The sequence below is a fragment of the Scaptodrosophila lebanonensis genome, unplaced genomic scaffold (assembly GCF_003285725.1).
Source record: "Scaptodrosophila lebanonensis strain 11010-0011.00,11010-0021.00 unplaced genomic scaffold, SlebRS2 tig00000092-arrow-pilon, whole genome shotgun sequence".
NCBI classification, from domain to species: domain Eukaryota; kingdom Metazoa; phylum Arthropoda; class Insecta; order Diptera; family Drosophilidae; genus Scaptodrosophila; species Scaptodrosophila lebanonensis.
The window spans coordinates 2,152,225-2,172,250 of NW_022060566.1; the positions used below are offsets into that span (position 1 = coordinate 2,152,225).

The window sequence follows — 20,026 nt, forward strand, 5'->3', positions numbered from 1 at the left end:
CGAAGATGCACAGAAGCAAATGAAAATGCAAATATGAACAAAAGAACAAACGAAGAAATTGTAAAAAATTTACACTTTAGGAAAATCTCTAAATTTTAAGCTTTCGGTGTTTTTAAGTAACATACAAATTACAACCAAAAGAAAAAATGACAAAAAAAATTAGCAAAAAAAATTAAACTAAAAATTAAACGAAATCTTTATATATGTATGTATATATACATATATATATTTCGATATTTCAAATTTAATTCGGAGCAAACCACAAAACAAAAACTTTTGAGCAAAATCTCGGTGTTTTAAAATTAAGCGTATTACAATTAACACAACAAATACATTTTAAAATACACAAAAACAACAACAAAAACAAACAAATCTAAACACAACTAATGAATATTATTGACATAATGAAAGAATAATAATTTAAGTAACAGACGTAAACCAAAAACAAAAACCTCTTTCACTTTCGTGTCTTTGACGTAAAAGCAAAACGCAAAACAAAAGAATATTAAGCATATTTTTAAAATGTAATTTAGCACAAAACACAAAAAAAAAAACCAATAAAAACTAAAACACAAAAAACAAAAAAATGAGAACATTTAAAAATGAAAAAAAAAACATTAGTAATACAATTTTTAAATTCGAATCTACCAAATTATTGATGTGTATTTAATATATGAATAAAAACAAAGAAGATAAATATGAATGAAGAAACGAAACTTATTACAAGTATGTATATGTTTATACCAATATTTTCTTATTTTGTAATTCATTCGTTTTTAAGGTCTACGATTTATTTAATTCGAACCGTTTTACAAAACTTTTACAAAACTACGAAATGCAATGCCTGCCAAAGAAAAAATGTTTTTAATGCAAAAACAAAACATATACTTATATGCAAGACAAAAACAAAAAACCAAACAACAACAACAACAACCAAGAGTTCAATAAAGCCGTTCCAAAAGAAATGACAAAAAATCAAACAAATCGACTTGTTTAGTGATTTTTTATGTTTCCTTATATGCGAAATGAAAACCTGTAAGAAAACTACGAGAAACCGAAAGAAAACAAACATACAATTTTTTGCAACTTAAAACAAAGTAAATAACTATTTGTCGTGTACAAGTAAAATTATTTGTATAGTACTAATAAAGTGAAATGTTTATTGGTCAAGAAAATATGTTTTTAATTTTAACCAAAAAATGATATGCAACAAAAACAAAATAAAACAAAGATAAAATAAATTATAAAATCAATGTATTTTTTTCTTAGGAATAACGTATTCAAACATATACGCTTTGGCGCCAAGCCCCGCGTTGCCATATAGCAGTAATCCTTAAGAGTTGTGCTGCGCATTATTTTTGGTGTAGTGTGGCAGCACCTCGCAAAAAATACCAAATGGGATAACGGAAAGAATAGAAAAAGAAAAAATTGCACTTCGGTGTAGATATTTACTCCTTTATTAAAATAATTGAATAATAATGAATGACTGACAGGCAGAATGAAAATTCTGAAAAAAAACAGCAGAATTTTTTTCTTTCTTCGTTTGATTTAATGGGTAAATTCTTAAAACATGCTCATGAGAATTTAGCAATATATCGATAGGACTGCAAAGAAATAACTACGTGACACGTTTGTCCATTGTGGCATTGTTCCATTCCAGCGGAGGCATGTCTTCTTCCATCTGGGCACAACATTTCCAAGTCTCTTGCACGCCAAAACGCAAAACTGTCTCGCTAAAGAATCGATCGTCGGACGAAAGAGCAGTCGTGGGGAAATCTAGATTATTCACAGAGTCGGGAAACTTTTGCAATCTTAAGTTGAATGCACAATGCTTCCAATAGCGAGTGCATTCCTTCCCCATGATTGGCTGTTGACCTCTCGCCTCATTTGGAAAAAAGTTTGCTGTTGCAAAGTACATGCCGGGCTGATTTGTATGGACATCCATGAAACGCCCACTCTCCGGATGCACGAACCGAGCCACAAATTTGGGTGTATTGGGCTCAAACGATGTATTAAGGACATAATTAACATCATAACCAGGCGTTGGGTATTCCTCCATTTGACGCAGACGATCGCCCAAGACCATAGCCATGCGCAAATCTGCCAGAGTATCATCCACATTTTTGTACCGACCCGTCGGAATTCCCTCCGAGTCCATTGCGATAGTGGCATTAGCCTTTACATTAACGCGATGTTCCCACAAGCCATTTTTGCCAGATTTATGACCGGCTATGTTGAAAAAAAGGTTGCTTGCAATGTTCACCGGCGTAATATGATCCGTGGTGGCCTCGATGCGTATAAAGAATCGATTATCGTTATCCACCGTATAATGAACCATTATTTTCAGGTTGCCAGCGTAGCCTTCGTGACCATCTTTCGATATATGTCGCAATGTGACGCCATCCGGTCGAATCATGTCTAAATCCCAAATGACTTTATCCAGTCCAATAAAACCGCCGTCCATCTGATGTTTATTTTTATAATTGCGTGTCAAAATCACCTTGCGCTCTTCCATAACAAACTCGCCATTGCTCACAATCCCGGCCACGCGCCCCAATACACACCCAATGTGTTTATCTTGTTGCATCAAGTAACCGGCCACATCGTCAAAGCCAAGGATAATATCATTCACATTGTGCTCAGCATCCGGTGCCTTTATGCTCTGTACTGTGGCACCCAATTGGATAATGGCTACGGTCAAGCGATTCGCGTTACTGATCGTATAGCGGCGGACGACTTGAGCCATCCCTGTGAAGGGATTGACGGCCATGCCAAAAATGTCCTCTTTTACTTTAATCATGAGGTGTTGCTGTTGCCTGAATGATGAAATGTTGAAAATTTTTTTAAAATTTTGGGCTGCCTTGAAAACTGATTTTGATTTGTATGCCTGAACACGAAAGACTTTTTATTACGCTCGCTTTTAAAACTAACTAGTTTGATTTTATTGCCTATTAACTTAAAGAAGCGTTTAAAAAAATAACTCAAATCTTTTGTACCACATTACAACCATTAGTAGTTCGTTTAATTTGTGTGTGTATTTAAAAAAGAAACAAATGTATTATTGTTCCTGCTATGAATTTCAAATGCTTGCGTTTCCGCCACCTAGGTGGCATCAGCTGTTTGTGCCAAGACAGTTGGGCAGCACTAGGAAATACTAGTTTTAGTACCAAATATCGTCTATCGATATGCTTTCGATGATATGTTAATGACGATAGCTATTCAACCCAAACTTTGCAATTTTGTTGTTACCTGCCGCAAGTTGCGACAGTCACTGGGTAACGCATTTGTTTAAATAATTCCGTGTGCGCACAAAAATAATATTGTTTAATCATTTTTTTTGTAAACCACTCTTCACAATTAATTGCTCTAAGTGCTGCATGTGTTAGTGTGTGTGTGCTCAAAAGTTGAAACACCGTATTTACAACCAAAGACGCAAAAAGAACGGCAAGCAACAACAAATGCTTATACTGTTGCTGTTGTTATTGTCTCGCTAGAGAGCGCGGTATAACTTGCAATTAAATGTGAACAAGAACTGCATTTCCGACACGCATAAATTAAAATATAATTGAAATATAGTGTAATTGGTAAGCGAGTCATCGTTTTGAGTAAAGGAGTTGGGGGCTAAAAAATAGGTCAGCAGGAAAACTGACGCCAATTTGAAAGGCCAAAACGCACAAAAAATACATACATACATACGTATCAAGAAGGAAAAACGCAAGCAAAATGCAAAGCTACGCGGATGCACTGAGTGCCAAAGGATATCGCAACTTTGCCTTTGACACAGATGTTGAAATGGACATGGGTGTTGGCATGGTGCGCCGGATTGAAAAGCGAAAAGGCGGTGAGTGTAAGTGCGTAGGTGTTGTCGAACATCATCATCATCATTATCATTAACTTTATAATACACACAAATGTTAGTCATTGAGTTTTCCACAGCATACGTACTTGCATTTGATTTACGTATGTACATGCATATGTACATACATATACATATGTATCGATAGATACGTACATACATGCTATGTATATACATACATATATATGTATGTAAATATTATGACGGCTGTGTTGGTCATTGACGCATCGGCAAATATGTTTTCTCGCAAATTTCACAACCCGGTCGAGTCCGTTGCCATTACCAGGTCGTCGTCCATTTTCTGCGTGTGTGACGTGCAATTATTTGCTCAACAAAAGTAACAATAGCAACAACAACAAAGCATCTACAATACGAACAAGTTCAAGAAGAAAAAAGAAAAGGCAACAACAAAAAGTTCCCCATTAAGAAAATTGGATGTCATTGTACACGCACACAAACACACACACATGATGTTATATATATATGTACATATGTATGTATGTATGTACATACAAACATACATACATATGTATTGACGCCTGACCATAGCAGGTAACGACATGACTAACTCTATTCTCGTTATTTCCCATTTAGTCACACCCCTTAACTTTTGCCTCCTGTGTGTGTTTTCTTGTTTTGCAAACTTAGCCGGGACACAAACCAGCAATGCAGCTGCATTAACAAGAACAATCTTGTTTGCTTAAACCCAACAACGTGGCAATTTGTTGTATTTGCTTGCCGTGCTTGCTTTTTTTTTTTTTTTTGTTTCTACTATCAAGCTCGTCGTCGACTTCTTCTGTTGCCCTCTCTGCATGCGTGTGTGTGTGTGTGGATGTGTATGAGTGTTTATGCGTCTCTTATCAGGGCCTTAAATTATTCTGACGTGTTGCTTATCGTTGAGCATGTTCTTCGCTGCTCTTCGCTGGTCCTATAAATAAGCTCCATGAATAATATTGACATTCATATGTTCGCATTCAAATACTTCCATACATACATATGTGTACCTACATACATATATGTATATACATGTATGTATGTATATAGTATGTGTATTTATGTACGTACGAGTATTCGCCATATGCATGCCATCAAGTCCAATTGTGAATTGTCAAGCTAAGCAAAAAGTTTCCCATTGCTCGCGTTAATTGGCAAAACCCAATTGGGATCGCATGTTTTTTACTTGAAGCTAAGCCAAGCAATTGTAATTCAAAAAATGTACATCCATCGATATCCACCTATTGCAATATTATTTACACGTATAAATACATATGTGTATTTGCCAATTTCAACAAATATATGTATGTATATATAAATAAAAAGTCATTCTCGACTGAAAGTTACCCTCTTCTAGTATTTTAATTATCATTATTTATTCAAAATTTTTGCAATTGTTTCGTCGCATTAGAATTCATTTCTGATTGATCGTTTATAACAACAATATGGTGTAACCATACTTGTATATAATACTTGACATTCTAGGCAAATGATTTAGTAACAGAACAACATCTCCGTTCTTGTTTATTAGGCATATCTCTTAATAACTTAATTTTCGAAACTCTCGCTCCCAGTATAGCCTATTAAGCCTTATTATTAAATAAAGAAAAACTAATGCTTTGTAGTATTTTATGTTGTGCCAGTTGGTAATACATTCAAAAGGTTGCTAAAACCAATTCAAAGTGATTCAAAAAATATTTCTTCAAGTTCGTTTTCAAATAGACCTACAGATTGTTTCTAAAAACTATTATTCACACCGTTCTTACCACTGGACAAATAATTTTTATTATATAAATTATTTATTATATAAAATATAACTTATTACCCCAAACATCCAACTATAAAGTTGGACTATGACTCATTCTGAAAAAACGAGTTGTTTTCAGGTAGAAACCGTTATCGTGTGATGTTAATCAAGAGTACGTACATTATTTCCGTACAACATGAACCGAATACAAACTGCGTATCAAGGCCCTCTGTAATTCGAGGAATTGTGGGGGTTGGCGAGCTCATGGGGTGGAAGCTCTTTTTTGGTTGTTGGGAACTGGCTGTTCGCCTGGCATTTAACCAGGAGAAGGAAAGGCTTTCGAGTTTTTGAACTGGAAGAACTTATTGCATACATTTAGGAGCAAATAATAATACAAATTTAGGTGTATGTTTTGGGTCAGTTTTCGGTTAATAAATAAACAAGCAGCACGTCGGCTTCTATACCTTTAAACTACAAGCATTTGATGCTGTTTTCACATTCAATCAACGGATATTTTTGTTATCACTATCTTTAACATTGAACAGAGAGTATATCTACAAGAACATACTCGTACCTAGATATACACACATGCATATGTTTTTAGTGCCAGACCCCAATTTGCGAAATTGAAAGGCTTTTCAAACATGATTGATATGACAAGTACGAAAAAAATGCATTTGTACAGTGTACACTTGAAAATGAGAATTGGGTTAATTGATTCTAAGAGACCGCAGAGCACCGTGTTGGCAAATTGCTTAAAGTTATTTACACAGTGTCTAAAATAGTTGCTTACAGTTGGGGATAAGCTAAAGGGCATAAAAAGAGACGCGTGGAGAAGAATCAAGGCATTGAGTTGCCAGTGCTTGGTGACAAACATTTTGGCTTAATTAGCTGGACAACGTATGTATTTACATACATACATACATACATATATATGTATATATCAGCAATTTATTTGAAATGGTTTCGATAGCGTGCATTGAAAGTGTTCAGCATAGTTGTGGTCTGACGCATTGCGAGGCCTTGAGAAGTACCTGTGCACCTGTTACTTCTGATACCATATGGGAATTTGTTTACGCGCCACGCTTTTGAATTTGGCAAGGTGTAGGTCATGGTCCCAGATAGAGAATGCATTCGTGACGGAAATGGGTAGCTGTGAAGGAGTGGGTTTCTTTTCTCTTTGTTTGCCAAACGCCCACCACAAATTGTGAGGAAAATTTTGGTCTTTTTAATGAATTTAGTGCCTATCGCTCTCGTTCTCTCTCTCTCTCTCTTTGTTTGTCTCTCGGTCTAGATACATACTATGCTTTGACTAAAGTTAGTCACGCTAGACAAAATTGCTTATTCATGAATGCTGCTGTTGTTGTTGTTGTTGTTGTATTGTTGGGCGCCAGCCGGTGCTATCACGACACCATTCATCTAGCTATGTATCTGCCATGTCATCGTCGAGCTGTCGGAAAATTTCTTAAAAGAAAGAAAATCAGTTTACGGCGCGTATTCGTCTAGCAATAAAGTCCCAAGTCGGTTAAACCGGCAACAGCATTTTCTTTTATATAACATATCCTATATACTCACATACTATATGTATAGAGTATGTACATTGTGTGTCATCAAGAAATCTGTTGGGCGCATTTGACATTTGCACATATTGAGAAATGAATCGAAATGAATCGGGCATGTTGCCCAAAAAGCTGCAATTAATATTGTTTTATCGAGATTCTAGAGCCCAAAGAGCAATAACAACAATATTAAGTGGAACGTGGACATACATAAGTGTCGGCCCAAAAATAAACAGCAAATAAATTAACAGCGCCAGCAACAACATCAACAACAACAACTGCAACAAATAGGCCATAAATAAAAGTGGCCAAGAAAACAAAAAACAAAACGTAAAAAGTCAAATGAGGCCATTGAATGAACCTGTGCTTGGTCCATCAATCCAACTGTCTCTCTGTCTCTCCCAGCTGTTCTCCCAATTATAGATATAGAGCCATCAACATCCCATACAAGCTTATTATCGCCCAGGTGTTAATTTTTTCTGACTTGCCCAAATCGATCGACGCCAATTGAAAGAGCAAAATAAACGCTAGTTCTTCATGATCGATTAGCTACAATTCGCCATTCAATATACAAGTATAAGTTGGTTTTTGGGCAAGAAGCCCCACCCATGCGACCACCATGGTGAATCAGACATTCTAAACCTTTTCATGGGCCTGCAAGCATATCAAAAGTTTTAATTGAAGTGGAATGGGCTTTATAGCTCAATAAAAGGGCAGAAAGGCATACAAAAGTCGATTAAACTGAAAGGCCTGACGAAACAAGTGTAATTACTTGGATGTTCCTTATTGACATTTTTTTTTATTTTCGATAAACCTTATCATCCATTAAATAACAAGGGGACTAGAATTTGACATTCATTCAAAAACCTATGATTAGCCAGAAAAAGCCCAAAGTTTTGAGAAAGTTATATAAAGTTTCTCCAGTTCTTCAGTTTGAGGAAATGCAGGCAAGAATCTTAAAATTGCGTTTCTCCATTCCAGCAATAAACTGATTTTAAAAGCAGGAAAGAATATACAGCATACAGTCATTTAATATCTTGGAGTAGCATTTATCTAATTTTTCATTATCTGCGGATCTTGTTATCTTAGGAAGCCAGTTTTTAAAATATGGCCTCTTCATTGCGTAGAACGCAATTATAATTTATTTGCCAAGAGCCCAAGGCAAGGGCAAGCAACTAAACGAGATATAGGGCATGCAATAAGTGATCGATGCCATTACTTCGACTTGTGGCCGACTCTGCTGCAATATTTTTAAAATTAGGAAGCTTTTTCTCACTCTCCCGAAAAAGCTTTACGCGCTCTACTTTTTACCCCGTGTATAAACTTTGGATGAATCGAAACAAGTGGGCGATGATGAGCAACAAGTCCCACCACAGCCGCCCAGTGAAATGAAATTAGCGCGTAGATGTGAAAATTGCGTTGCGACGAACATTTTTTCTTTCTTTTTTTTTTTTTGTATCTATGATCTGACGACGAGTACATTCAGTGGATGCCAGAAGCCATCTAGTGTGAACAGAGTGCGGACACTGAGTGCTCTGTGTTTGGAAACAGTCTGGGGAAACAAAAAAAAAAAAAACTACTAGCTTTTTTTTTCTTATTTGTCAAAGCCTGAGAAAAACGCACGAACACAAACAATCTTTAGCATTACATAAACAAATTTCCAATCGTAGAATTCTAAATGGTTTCCAAATTTCTGTAAATTACACCAAACGCAAGCAAATGTGTTGAACAAAGGATAAAAAGGCAAACAGCTGAACAGCCGAAGAGTCATCAAGAGGCGTCCAGTGCCGGGAGCAGCGAAAGATTTGACGATCCAACGATCCACAGATCCGTGCATTGTCTGGGCATATTCCATTGCGTTGGCCAGAGAGATTTGGAGCACCAGACTAATCATTAAAACATCACGGCGGGGCTGCGCAAGTAGTTGGACGCACGGACGGCGATTGGAATTCATCTGAATCACATTGGTGCATTGTTGGTGTTGTCTGGCCTGTAATCTGCTGCTGGGACGCGCCTCACGCGACTCCCACGCAACGCTCCTCAAGATGACCTACCGGGGCATGCTGAACACCACCGATGCGGCAGACATACGCGGCCTAGAACAGGACTCTGATTCATTCGATTCGATATTGGTCCATCAGCACGATATGCAGCGTGCCATGGCCACCATTCAAATTCAAAAGCACGGTCACGCCCATCGGCCGAAAGTGGTTCCCTCCAAGCAAACCGATCTAGGTGCGGTGCTGGCCAAACCAGTCAACATCCATCGTTTTCATTCCCTAGCCAAGTGCGATTGTAAGTCTAGCCCGCCCACACTCAACAAATACACTCCACACGAAGCCCCCACCCCTCACACCTCTCCAAATAATAGGTTTCATGGTAAATCGTAAACTCTGTGATAAGCGTGAGCTTGACACTCATATATCTAATTCACGCTGTACGACAAACTCGAAGAGAGAGTAGTTAGCTGTTGGGTTAGTTAAGCAATGGACACGATTGCAAATAATGTTCACATAAATACGGTGAAAACTCTCTGGGTCCCCAAGGGGAGTGCCCGCTTAAGGGGATACTTAAATACTTTATACACCGATCGAGTGTTTTAGAACAAGTATCCGCCGGAGAGAGTGTCCGGATAATAGAGGTGTCCGTTAAAAAAGTTTTCACTGCATCTGTTATCAAAAGAGTAGACATTGAAAGAAAACTATTTTTTTTTTACTTTGAGGACATACTTGTAAAATGCGGCAAGTTTGTGTGCAAATTGTTCGCCTGTCTGACCGTAGCTTTAGTTAGGATGGCTTTTTAAACAAAGTCAACAGCATTTTATTCTAAATATGATACAAAAGCAAGTTATATGGCTGGTAATATAATCGGATACGCATATTCTGTAAATAGTATAACGAAATGATTTCACATTCCACAACAGAACCTTAAACTTCAAATGTTTAAATTATTAAACAAGTGTTGAAGAGAGTACTCGAAAGCTCCATTTCTGTTCTATAAATCGAATCGTATTGTAGGAACAAAATTCGCCATTCCCCACTAAGCGAACGCGTACAGGGCTAGCCATGAGAAGAGAAGATGTTCAGTAATTGAAATACATCTTAGCAGCCAGCTAGTACCTATAGAGAAGAGCCGGATCTCACCAGATGACCCGTTAACTTTCCCAAACCACAACAATCGGTACGGACAGGCGGAAATGTTTCTATCTGAACCAAAAACGAAGCCTATCTTCCTTTTCTGAAATGCAACTCTGATTAAAGCATTGCTCGCCTTAATCTCGTTAGCTAAGTACACACGACCCACACTTTTGTTTGGCTTGTTGTCCAGTGTAGTTAGCTAAGTACATATCTTTCTTTTCTGAAATGCAACTCTGATTTAAGCATTTCTCGCCTTAATCTCGTTAGCTAAGTACATATCTTTCTTTTCTGAAATGCAACTCCGATTTAAACATTTCTCGCTTTTATCTCGTTAGCTAAGTACATATCTTTCTTTTCTGAAATGCAACTCTGATTTAAGCATTTCTCGCCTTAATCTCGTTAGCTAAGTACATATCTTTCTTTTCTGAAATGCAACTCTGATTTAAGCATTTCTCGCCTTAATCTCGTTAGCTAAGTACATATCTTTCTTTTCTGAAATGCAACTCTGATTTAAGCATTTCTCGCCTTAATCTCGTTAGCTAAGTACACACGACCCACACTTTTGTTTGGCTTGTTGTCCAGTGTATGGAACCATCAGCGCGGATCACTTGTCTGTCTGCCTCTATCACGCCCACCTTCTGAAGCGTCCAATAATCCGTTGCTCGAGTTGATATCAACTCATCTCTGACTATCTATCGACGCCGCTGGACTGTGCCAGCCAGCTAGTACGGGTGTGTGTGTGTGTGTGTGTGTGTGTGTGTTTGTGCGTGTATGTGTGTGGGTTGTTTTGGACCCGCATCCGACGGCTATTGATTTTTGTTGCTATCGCTGTTGCCGCTGCTTCTGCTGCTGACGCTAACACTGTCACTGTCGCTGTCGCTGTCTCTGCTACTGCCTTCGCACTTTTTCTGCCTCTTCAGGTTGTCGACACGCTGATATTTTTACTCTCCGTAATCGTGCATCACAATTTGTTGTTGTTGACGTTTTCGAAAAACGTTTACGTAGCAGAGCCGTTAGCTCAATCCAGTCCAGTCGCATTGAAGCGACAACGCTCGTTCGTATTACAAGCTCAGATTTTGTCCGATCATGAATTTCAATCGCATGGATAGCGCCCATCGCCTGCTGGTCGATGTAAGGCTCTTTGGCGACAATGTGATGGCTGCAAAGCCTGCTGAGACAGAGACAGCGACAGCGACAGCCTCATCATCTCCGGACCCCCAGCTTTGTAGGTTGCAGTGGTCGTCGGTTTAATCCAATCGCTAATAATAGCTTCTAATCACAACGATCTATTCGATGTGCAATCACCTCCACCCTAATAATAAACACAATCTTGTTATTTGGTCTATTAGCATAGTGTTTAATAAAGTGAACTATTTTTTGCATTGCAGGCGATCTCACTGATTCACCGGATGAGCCCAAAGTCGATGGCGATGTTGAGCTAAGTAACGAAATTTCTGCACCGTATGAAGTACCACAGTTTCCCATTGAACAAATCGAAAAGAAGTTACAAATACAACGACAGCTGAACGAGAAGTAAGTAAAACTATTGACTATAACTCCCATTTTGTGAAACTCCCCTCTTAAAGGCCGGTAGTTTCCGTTACACATATATAATATCTAGAGGTCATTAAACCTTTGAGTTCTTTAGAGAAAGCAGTTTCTTGAACATGCAAATATCTAGAAGATAATGAAGGTCTACTTCAGATTCTAAAAAAGATATCATCATAGAGACCCACCCTATTTCTCGTACCGTCTTAAGTACCAGTAGCAAGTTTTAAAGCCAATTGGTCGATAATAAGACTTGGCGCAGACCGAATATTTTTCCATAAGACCTTGAAGTAGTATCAATGTCGTTCATTGAATAGACGCGCAGCACTAACAAAGGCATTAGCCAATTCTATAGCGACGTAACGAAGTTGGCAGGAAGAACATGAACAGAGAAGAGGCATCGGCTCGACATCAGCAACACCATTCTCGATGACAGGCACATGAAGAGCATAGCAGCAGGCAACTCAATGGGTACGCGTTTCTACTATCAAGTCCGCATTGTTTTCGGGCCACAGGTAATCCGAACAACTAGACAGGCAGACTGTAGAGAGGGAGATGGAGGTGGCGGTGGCGGTGGCGGTGGGGTCGGCATTTCGTGTGCGCCCGCCCTCCCAGCTACCAAAGTGTAAATGAACGGTGGACATCTGACGGACGGACGGACGGACGGACGACCGACTCGACTCGACTATACAGTCTACAAAATACGGAATACGTGGAATAGTGTGGCGACGCATGTATCCGTCCGTCGCACACGTTTTGATTTTTGAATGGGACTGCATTAGGCGGCGCAGACGTAGTCGCCAATGGGGCTTATGCCATAACGAACCCAAGCAATGTCCAAAACCCACCACCACCATCGCCACCGCGACTATATAATAGCAATAGCAACAACAACAGCAACAACAGCCTTCGCCTTTAGCTTTGGCTCTGGCTCTGGCTGGCTCTCTGCTACCAATTTTAGTTTTGGATGCCGTCACTTCAGTACAATTTGTGCATCCATATGACTTGGAACTGAAATACGCGGTGTAGTGTCTTTTTGCCAACGGAAACCTAAAGCCGGGCAACAAAAAACGCACGCTTCGGAGGCTAACAGTGCGTCCAACGCCACCTTGGGTTCTTGAAGACGACCTACGCTGACATTGGGCGGCAAATCGCAATGAGGCATTGTTCTTGTTGTTCGTGCACGAACAGGACAAGAATTTAACGCCCGTCCCAGTTTTAAGATCCGGTCTAATAGCGTTGTGCCATTTTTATGAGCTTCGAGCTACCCATTTCGATATCAATTAAGTTCTAGTTCTCCTAGTTCCCCTCCAAATACTCTGAACATTCTAGTCTATACCCTGTACACAAGGAGTTAAAAGGTATTCTAGAAGGTCTAAAAGGTATTAAATAGACAAGGATCCGTCTGTGTGTACAACTCTTTAACGTAGACTTTTCCTATTTATACGCAGAACAATTTAATTACAAATCGTGTATAGCCTTATTCTTTTATAAGGCCGATCGATGAAAACATCACACTTAATAGAAAAACCTTTTTGTAATATTGTACGATATATATTCATATTTTGAGCAAGTTCCGCATTTTTAATGAAACAATCGAAGTGTTTGTATATTTGCATAGATATAGGAAGATATAATATATAGCTAAACAAAGTTTTATGAAGGACACATGCAGTGAGAAGGACGACGGGCGCAGGGTATACAAGATTCGATCAGTCGTCGCTTCAGCTTTCAACTCGTTCAACTCGTCAATCCTTGATATAATCGTAAAAGTCTCTAAATTAATGAACGAATTGGGCAGCTGAAATGAATTAATAATTGTTGTTTTTGGGAACTAGTTCCCATCGCCCTCAAAGACACAGCTCTAACGTCTGGCCCCTACTTCAGTGTTAACTGTAGTTGGCACTGGCATTGGCACCTCAACTTCGTTTTAAAACCGAGCAACTCTTCAATTTGCACGCAATTTGCCTAAACATTGTGGGGAGAGGGGGGCTTGACGTGAACGTCTCTTGACATCGCGTGCCACGTGCCACGTGCCCCAGCCGTCAAATTGTGCGCCAGGGGAGCACTCAGGCGAGCACTCAATAAATCAATCGGCCAATCGATCAGTACAACATCAATGGATATAGCCCCAGTTAACCCCATAGCCTGCTGCTAGCCAACTACTGTTGTCGGTCAGCTGTCGGTCAGCAGTCGTTTGTAGCTTCTAAAGGACAGCATGTCGTTCGCGGATGACAGCTATAGCTTTTGCCGTCATTATCCCTACTATCTGCCAGAGGAAGAACAATGGTGCTGCCTGTCCTTCAGAGAGTTAAGTGCTTTACTATTTACTGCCCTCTTCGCTTCCCATTTCAGGCAATCAGGCACCTCACGTGGCATCGTTGTTGGCCATTTAGTCCAGCACTCACCATCTAGCTCCGAGGATCAACTGTCGGTTGGCGGGGAGCCAACTAGGAACGATGCCGACATTAATTTTCAGCGTGTGTCCATCTCGGGCGAAGATACCAGTGGTGTGCCGCTGGAGGATTTGGAACGTGCTTCCACATTGCTTATCGAAGCACTGCGTCTACGCTCCCACTACATGGCCATGTCGGATCAATCGTTTCCGGCGACTACGGCTCGTTTTCTGAAGACAGTGCGTCTCAAGGATCGTCTGGACACCTCAACTGGCAAATCGGTTTCGGGTAAGTAGGTCCAACTAGATCTGACGCTGGATCTGGAATGTGTGTAGCTAGAGTTGTTCGGTCTAGTTCAATTGAGTAAACCAAAACGTGTATATCATATCTTGTTAGCGCTTAGAATTTTGGTTCATTAATCTGTAAATGATCATAAACAAGACTCTAAAGGATTACAATAAGTTTCCTGTTATCCTGCTTACGATCAGTGATGATCATGAAGAGCCAAATGAAGCAATTATCGTCGAATGAATAATTGTACTACGCATAGTATCTTAGTTAGACTTAAGAAATGGATCATTTAACCAGTTCGAAACAAACTGTCGCAGGATTCTCGAAAAGAGGGAACGCTATATACTTGTACTTACAAGTATATGCGATGGCACCAGCATGTTAGTAGCGATATTCCAGTGTTGTATTGCACCCAAACTTTACGCGTTTTCTGGTTGGCAGCAAAAGAGACCTGTATTATACATTGTTTGTTTTATATTAACTCTACTTTGCATAGAACGCTAGATATCTATTTTTATTTAACGTTACTCTCTATCTTTCTCTCTCTCTCTCTCTCTCTTATCTCGCATAAGTGCTCTTTAGCTCCCTCTCTCACCCTCTCGATATCTCTCTCGGTTGTTCTCTCAGTGGTTCACTTCTATTTGTTGGTTCAGCGCATGTCGCTCGATCCGTGCATCTACTGCCGCCTCCTTTTAGTTCTTTTTCTCCCTTTCCCTCTCTTTCTCGCGCTCTCTGTTAAGTTAGCAATTTCTCTATAATTTCAAAGAGAGAGTAATTTGTAATCTTGCTATTATACTCTATTCGCTCCAACAGCTATGTATGTATGTACCTCTCTAAATGTGAAATTTGTTTTTCGCTCTACTTTTTCGTTGCGTTTTTTTGTAAAATTATTTATTTTTCATGTTTTTTATTTTTTAGACATAATTCGCAATATGAGTGTGACGAGCCTACAAGGTAATTCGTGCGTGGCTGCGAATCCAACCCCGTTTTACTTTCAATTGCGCTTTACAAACAATTTTTCAACTACTTTTGCATAATTTTTGTTCGATTGCGTCGCTTTGTTTGATTTTGTTTCTAACTGCATATACTTTTGTTTGTTACTGTTTTGATTTGTATGGCTGTCGTAGCTGTTAGCTTTTGACACTGCTCTCGCTCTCGCTCTTGCAACGCCCTAACAGCTGTAAAACGCCAGCGCCACTCCACGTAATTATTTTTATTAATTCGCCAACTGTTTTTAAATTTTAATTCGTTATTATTTGTGTTTATTTATTTGTTTGTTTGTTAACTGACTACGTGCTTTCTGTAGTTTTAACCGAACACGTGCTTCTTGCACTCGCTACGCACAGACAGACTCTATATACTCTGCCACCTCGCTCTTCTCTTCAATTCAAGCCACTCTCTTAAATACTCACTCACCCACACACTCAGGAAGAGTTGTCAATTGTTGGGGCAGCTCTGTGCTCAGACAATTGCTCGGCTCAATCAATATCAAACAATCTCAATCTTTCGCTGACATATTCGCTAATGCTACCAACGAGACACACGCAATACAAACAAAGCCTTGCACAAAAGGACACGTGCAAAAACATGTAGTTGATCTGTTTCCAGGCTTACCATAAATATACATGTTTCTTAAACAAAGAGCAGGGCTGTCAACTCACCCCATAAGTAATGTGTTAAAAACGCCAATAAACATAAAACTTCCAGACTAAAATTGAGAGTGAAGAACTAGGAGTCAAGTTTTAAAAAGATGTTCCCAATAATTCCTGTAGCAAAATCCATAAACACATCAATAATTTAGGCGACCAAGATAATGTGTTTCGATCTGGATACTACCTATTGTATCTCAGAAGTAAATACTACTTTCAAATATTTAAATATTTTGAATAATTCCCCAAAAAATGTGAAAAGAAAAGAAGTCACAATTATCATTGACGCAAGTATTCAAATATTTCGTTTAGAGAGGAAAGAGCATACGCAATTTATAATAAGCCTTGAGTCCCGTTCTTGCTTTCAATCCATTAAAAAATGTTGAAATTTGAACCATTCAATCTATTTCAATCATTGGGTTCAATCATATTGGGTTCTCAAAACTATGTAATTAATATGTTCAAGCTTTTGGGGCCTTGACAACCCTGTGCGACACAAGTTTGTGTGTAGCGAATATATACAATATATGTATGTATGTATGTAGAAAAGATTATATTATATTTTGTATGTAAATTACAATTTTTAAAATAATTTAACAAATTCAAAGCAACTAAATTAAAAATTCTACTCCTATATATTTAATTATACTACGTATATCTTGCATAAAACACACAACATAAAACCAACATCAACCACGAATCTGAACACCCTAACACACAACCCCCACCGCTTCTGATTTTGAACACAACACTTCGAAAAGCGCAGCAGACATGCAAGCAAGACAATCACTGGCAATGGTCGTCGATCCATGGGATGTGGAGTTTCCGCCGGATGAGAATTATATTATTAAGCCCAAGAATGGTGTGTTCCACATCTACAAGGATGAGGTAAGTTGTCATACTGCTTACAATTATCAGGCCCTTGCCAATGTCTCCACACACCTCTTATGTCTAGACACTTAAGGATGAACTGTCCTTCCAGTATCCAGATCTGAGTCAATTCGTCAACGATATGCATGTCATGTGCAACATGATCGCCGATGGCCCACTGTAAGTAGACCCACCCCTCTCAAAAATAATAGAGTAATGAGAATAATAAGTAATAAGAACATGACATTTTATTTCTACAGAAAATCGTTTTGCTATCGCCGTCTCTGCTATTTGTCATCCAAGTACCAGATGCATGTGCTGCTCAATGAGTTGCGAGAGCTGGCTGCTCAGAAGGCGGTGCCACATCGTGATTTCTACAATACTAGGTCAGTTTTTCCCCTAAACTATACTACACAATAGTTGGGATAATTATATAACTTAGATGGACGAAAAGAGTGATTGAACTTTTTAGACATTTTTGAAATAAAATTGAACCTTCTACTTTATAGGAAAGTGGACACCCACATACACGCCGCCTCGTGCATGAACCAGAAGCACCTGTTGCGTTTTATCAAGAAGGCGCTGAAGAATAATGCCAACGAGGTGGTTACCCTCACGAACGGGCAACCCATGACCCTGGCACAGGTTTTTCAATCCATGAATCTGACCACATACGATCTGACTGTGGATATGCTGGACGTGCATGCCGATCGCAATACGTTCCATCGTTTCGACAAGTTCAATTCCAAATATAATCCCATTGGAGAGTCGCGACTCCGCGAGGTCTTTTTAAAGACCGATAACTATTTGAATGGCAAATACTTTGCACAAATTATTAAGGTTCGTGATTAATGATCCAATTAACAATATTATCTGTATTTATTATATATTTTGATGATGTGATATATTTATGTGCTAATTGTTTTAATGCAGGAAGTGGCATTCGATCTCGAGGAATCCAAGTATCAAAATGCTGAGCTTCGTCTCTCCATCTATGGCAAGTCGCCCGATGAGTGGAACAAACTGGCCAAGTGGGCAATTGACAACGATGTGTATTCTTCCAACATACGCTGGCTAATACAGATACCACGTCTCTACGACATCTTCAAGTCAAACAAAATGATGGAATCATTCCAGGAAATAATCAATAACATTTTCTTGCCACTATTCCAAGCGACAAATAAGCCCAGCGAACATCCCAACTTGCATCGCTTTTTGCAGTATGTGATCGGTTTCGATTCTGTGGATGATGAGTCCAAGCCGGAGAATCCTCTGTTCGATAACGATGTACCACGACCCGAAGACTGGACCTACGAGGAGAATCCCCCATATGCATATTATATCTACTATATGTATGCCAACATGACGGTGCTAAATAAGTTCAGGCAGTAAGTAGCAAAAAATAAAAATAAATAAATGGAAGAATACAATTCTTGTTCGACAGAAATCGTGGCATGAACACCTTTGTACTGCGGCCCCATTGCGGCGAGGCTGGTCCCGTTCAGCATCTGGTGTGTGGCTATCTAATGGCCGAAAACATCTCTCACGGTCTGTTGCTGCGCAAAGTGCCAGTACTGCAGTATCTGTATTATTTGACACAGATTGGAATTGCGATGTCGCCGCTCTCGAACAACTCTCTATTCTTGAACTATCATCGTAATCCATTGCCAGAGTATCTGGCACGTGGTCTCATCATTTCCCTCTCCACAGATGATCCTCTGCAGTTTCATTTCACCAAAGTGAGTGGCAGTGCTAATTAATAATTAATTAAATCTAATTACTGACAAAACGGAATCTTACAGGAACCGCTTATGGAGGAATACAGCATTGCGGCTCAGGTGTGGAAGCTCAGCTCATGCGACATGTGCGAGCTGGCCAGAAATAGTGTCCTCATGAGTGGCTTCCCACATTTCGTAAGTTTTGGCCGGCACACTAAAACATCGCGCATATACGATTAATGGTAATATTGATTTCCGACAGATAAAACAGCAATGGCTGGGACCCAATTACTTCGTCGACGGTATCAATGGCAACGATATAACACGGACAAATGTGCCAGAAATTCGCGTTGCCTATCGCTACGAAACCTTGCTGGACGAGCTATCCAACATCTTTAAGGTAAACCAAAAGTGCGGGTCAACTACTAGCATCCATGATAAAAAGTAGAACTCTATGTTGTCCCTTCGACAACATACAAACATACACACTAACATGTTTACATTACATATTTACTACTAATGTATAATTGTTTCTATACTAACCTAAGCTTAAGAAATAATGCGAGGCAAGAATGTAAAAGTGGGAAGACCAAACAAACTTCTATACAGGGCGCAGTGGCCGGCGGCAGCAACATGCAGCATGTAGAGAAGTTAATCTGGGACTTTAAGGAGCATATCATGTATCCATCTAACCATAAAATCTTTCGTCTATGCTGTATTGTCAATGTTGCTGCTGGTTTCTAAAAGAATAAGATACAACAAATTATACCTATTATTATACTATACAACAATTGTATATCCATATACCAATTTCAAGTGGAAAATAAAGCAAATTATACATCTATTGTGTCTGTACATTACATTACTGAATATATTAAAAGTATAATAAGATCACAACGCATGTTGATCAAGGGGAAGGCTATCGATGTCATATTTTTGAGCATTATTTATTGTCAGACTCACAATGGATTTTTATATATTGATTGGGGGATTTCGTTCAGGGGATCTTAAGCAAGTACTGTGCTGGTAGCTCAATAGGTCTATAGGTATGCTATTAAATATCTTAGTAATTAAACTGTGCTGAAATATTTAGCATCTTAACGTTAAAATGCACCCCCACAATGCAAATTTAAATGGTCAGCACAGATATGACGCAGATGATTATGAAGTTCATTCACTGAATTTTTTAAGTGTTCTGCTAAAAGCCTACTTTCCCTATTATACATTTGACATAAAACTAATAATTAAGAAAATATCGTTC

General features: G+C 39.0%; 2 protein-coding genes across 9 annotated transcripts; one reads left to right on the forward strand and one right to left on the reverse strand.

Moving 5' to 3' along the window:
• Positions 1-1,534: 1,534 nt before the first annotated feature.
• LOC115627292 (aldose 1-epimerase) lies at positions 1,535-2,850 on the reverse strand. The gene has a single exon (XM_030522924.1). The coding sequence runs from the start codon at positions 2,798-2,800 to the stop codon at positions 1,619-1,621; it is 1,182 nt and encodes a 393-aa protein (XP_030378784.1). The 5' UTR covers positions 2,801-2,850; the 3' UTR covers positions 1,535-1,618.
• Positions 2,851-3,276: 426 nt separating this feature from the next.
• LOC115627416 (AMP deaminase 2) lies at positions 3,277-19,610 on the forward strand. 8 transcript variants are annotated; one of them, XM_030523080.1, is made up of 13 exons: positions 8,631-9,451; positions 11,682-11,826; positions 14,197-14,525; positions 15,447-15,482; positions 16,944-17,065; positions 17,133-17,227; positions 17,308-17,433; positions 17,557-17,887; positions 17,981-18,435; positions 18,492-18,786; positions 18,850-18,960; positions 19,028-19,165; positions 19,314-19,610. In XM_030523080.1, the coding sequence occupies exons 1-13, from the start codon at positions 9,202-9,204 to the stop codon at positions 19,323-19,325; spliced, it is 2,445 nt and encodes an 814-aa protein (XP_030378940.1). In that variant the 5' UTR covers positions 8,631-9,201; the 3' UTR covers positions 19,326-19,610. The 8 variants fall into 8 exon arrangements, with proteins under 8 accessions (XP_030378944.1, XP_030378945.1, XP_030378940.1 ...); XM_030523084.1 differs by lacking the exon at positions 8,631-9,451 and adding an exon at positions 3,277-3,847 and having other exon boundaries at positions 19,028-19,610; XM_030523085.1 differs by lacking the exon at positions 8,631-9,451 and adding an exon at positions 3,278-3,841 and having other exon boundaries at positions 19,028-19,610.
• The last annotated feature ends 416 nt before the right edge of the window (positions 19,611-20,026 follow it).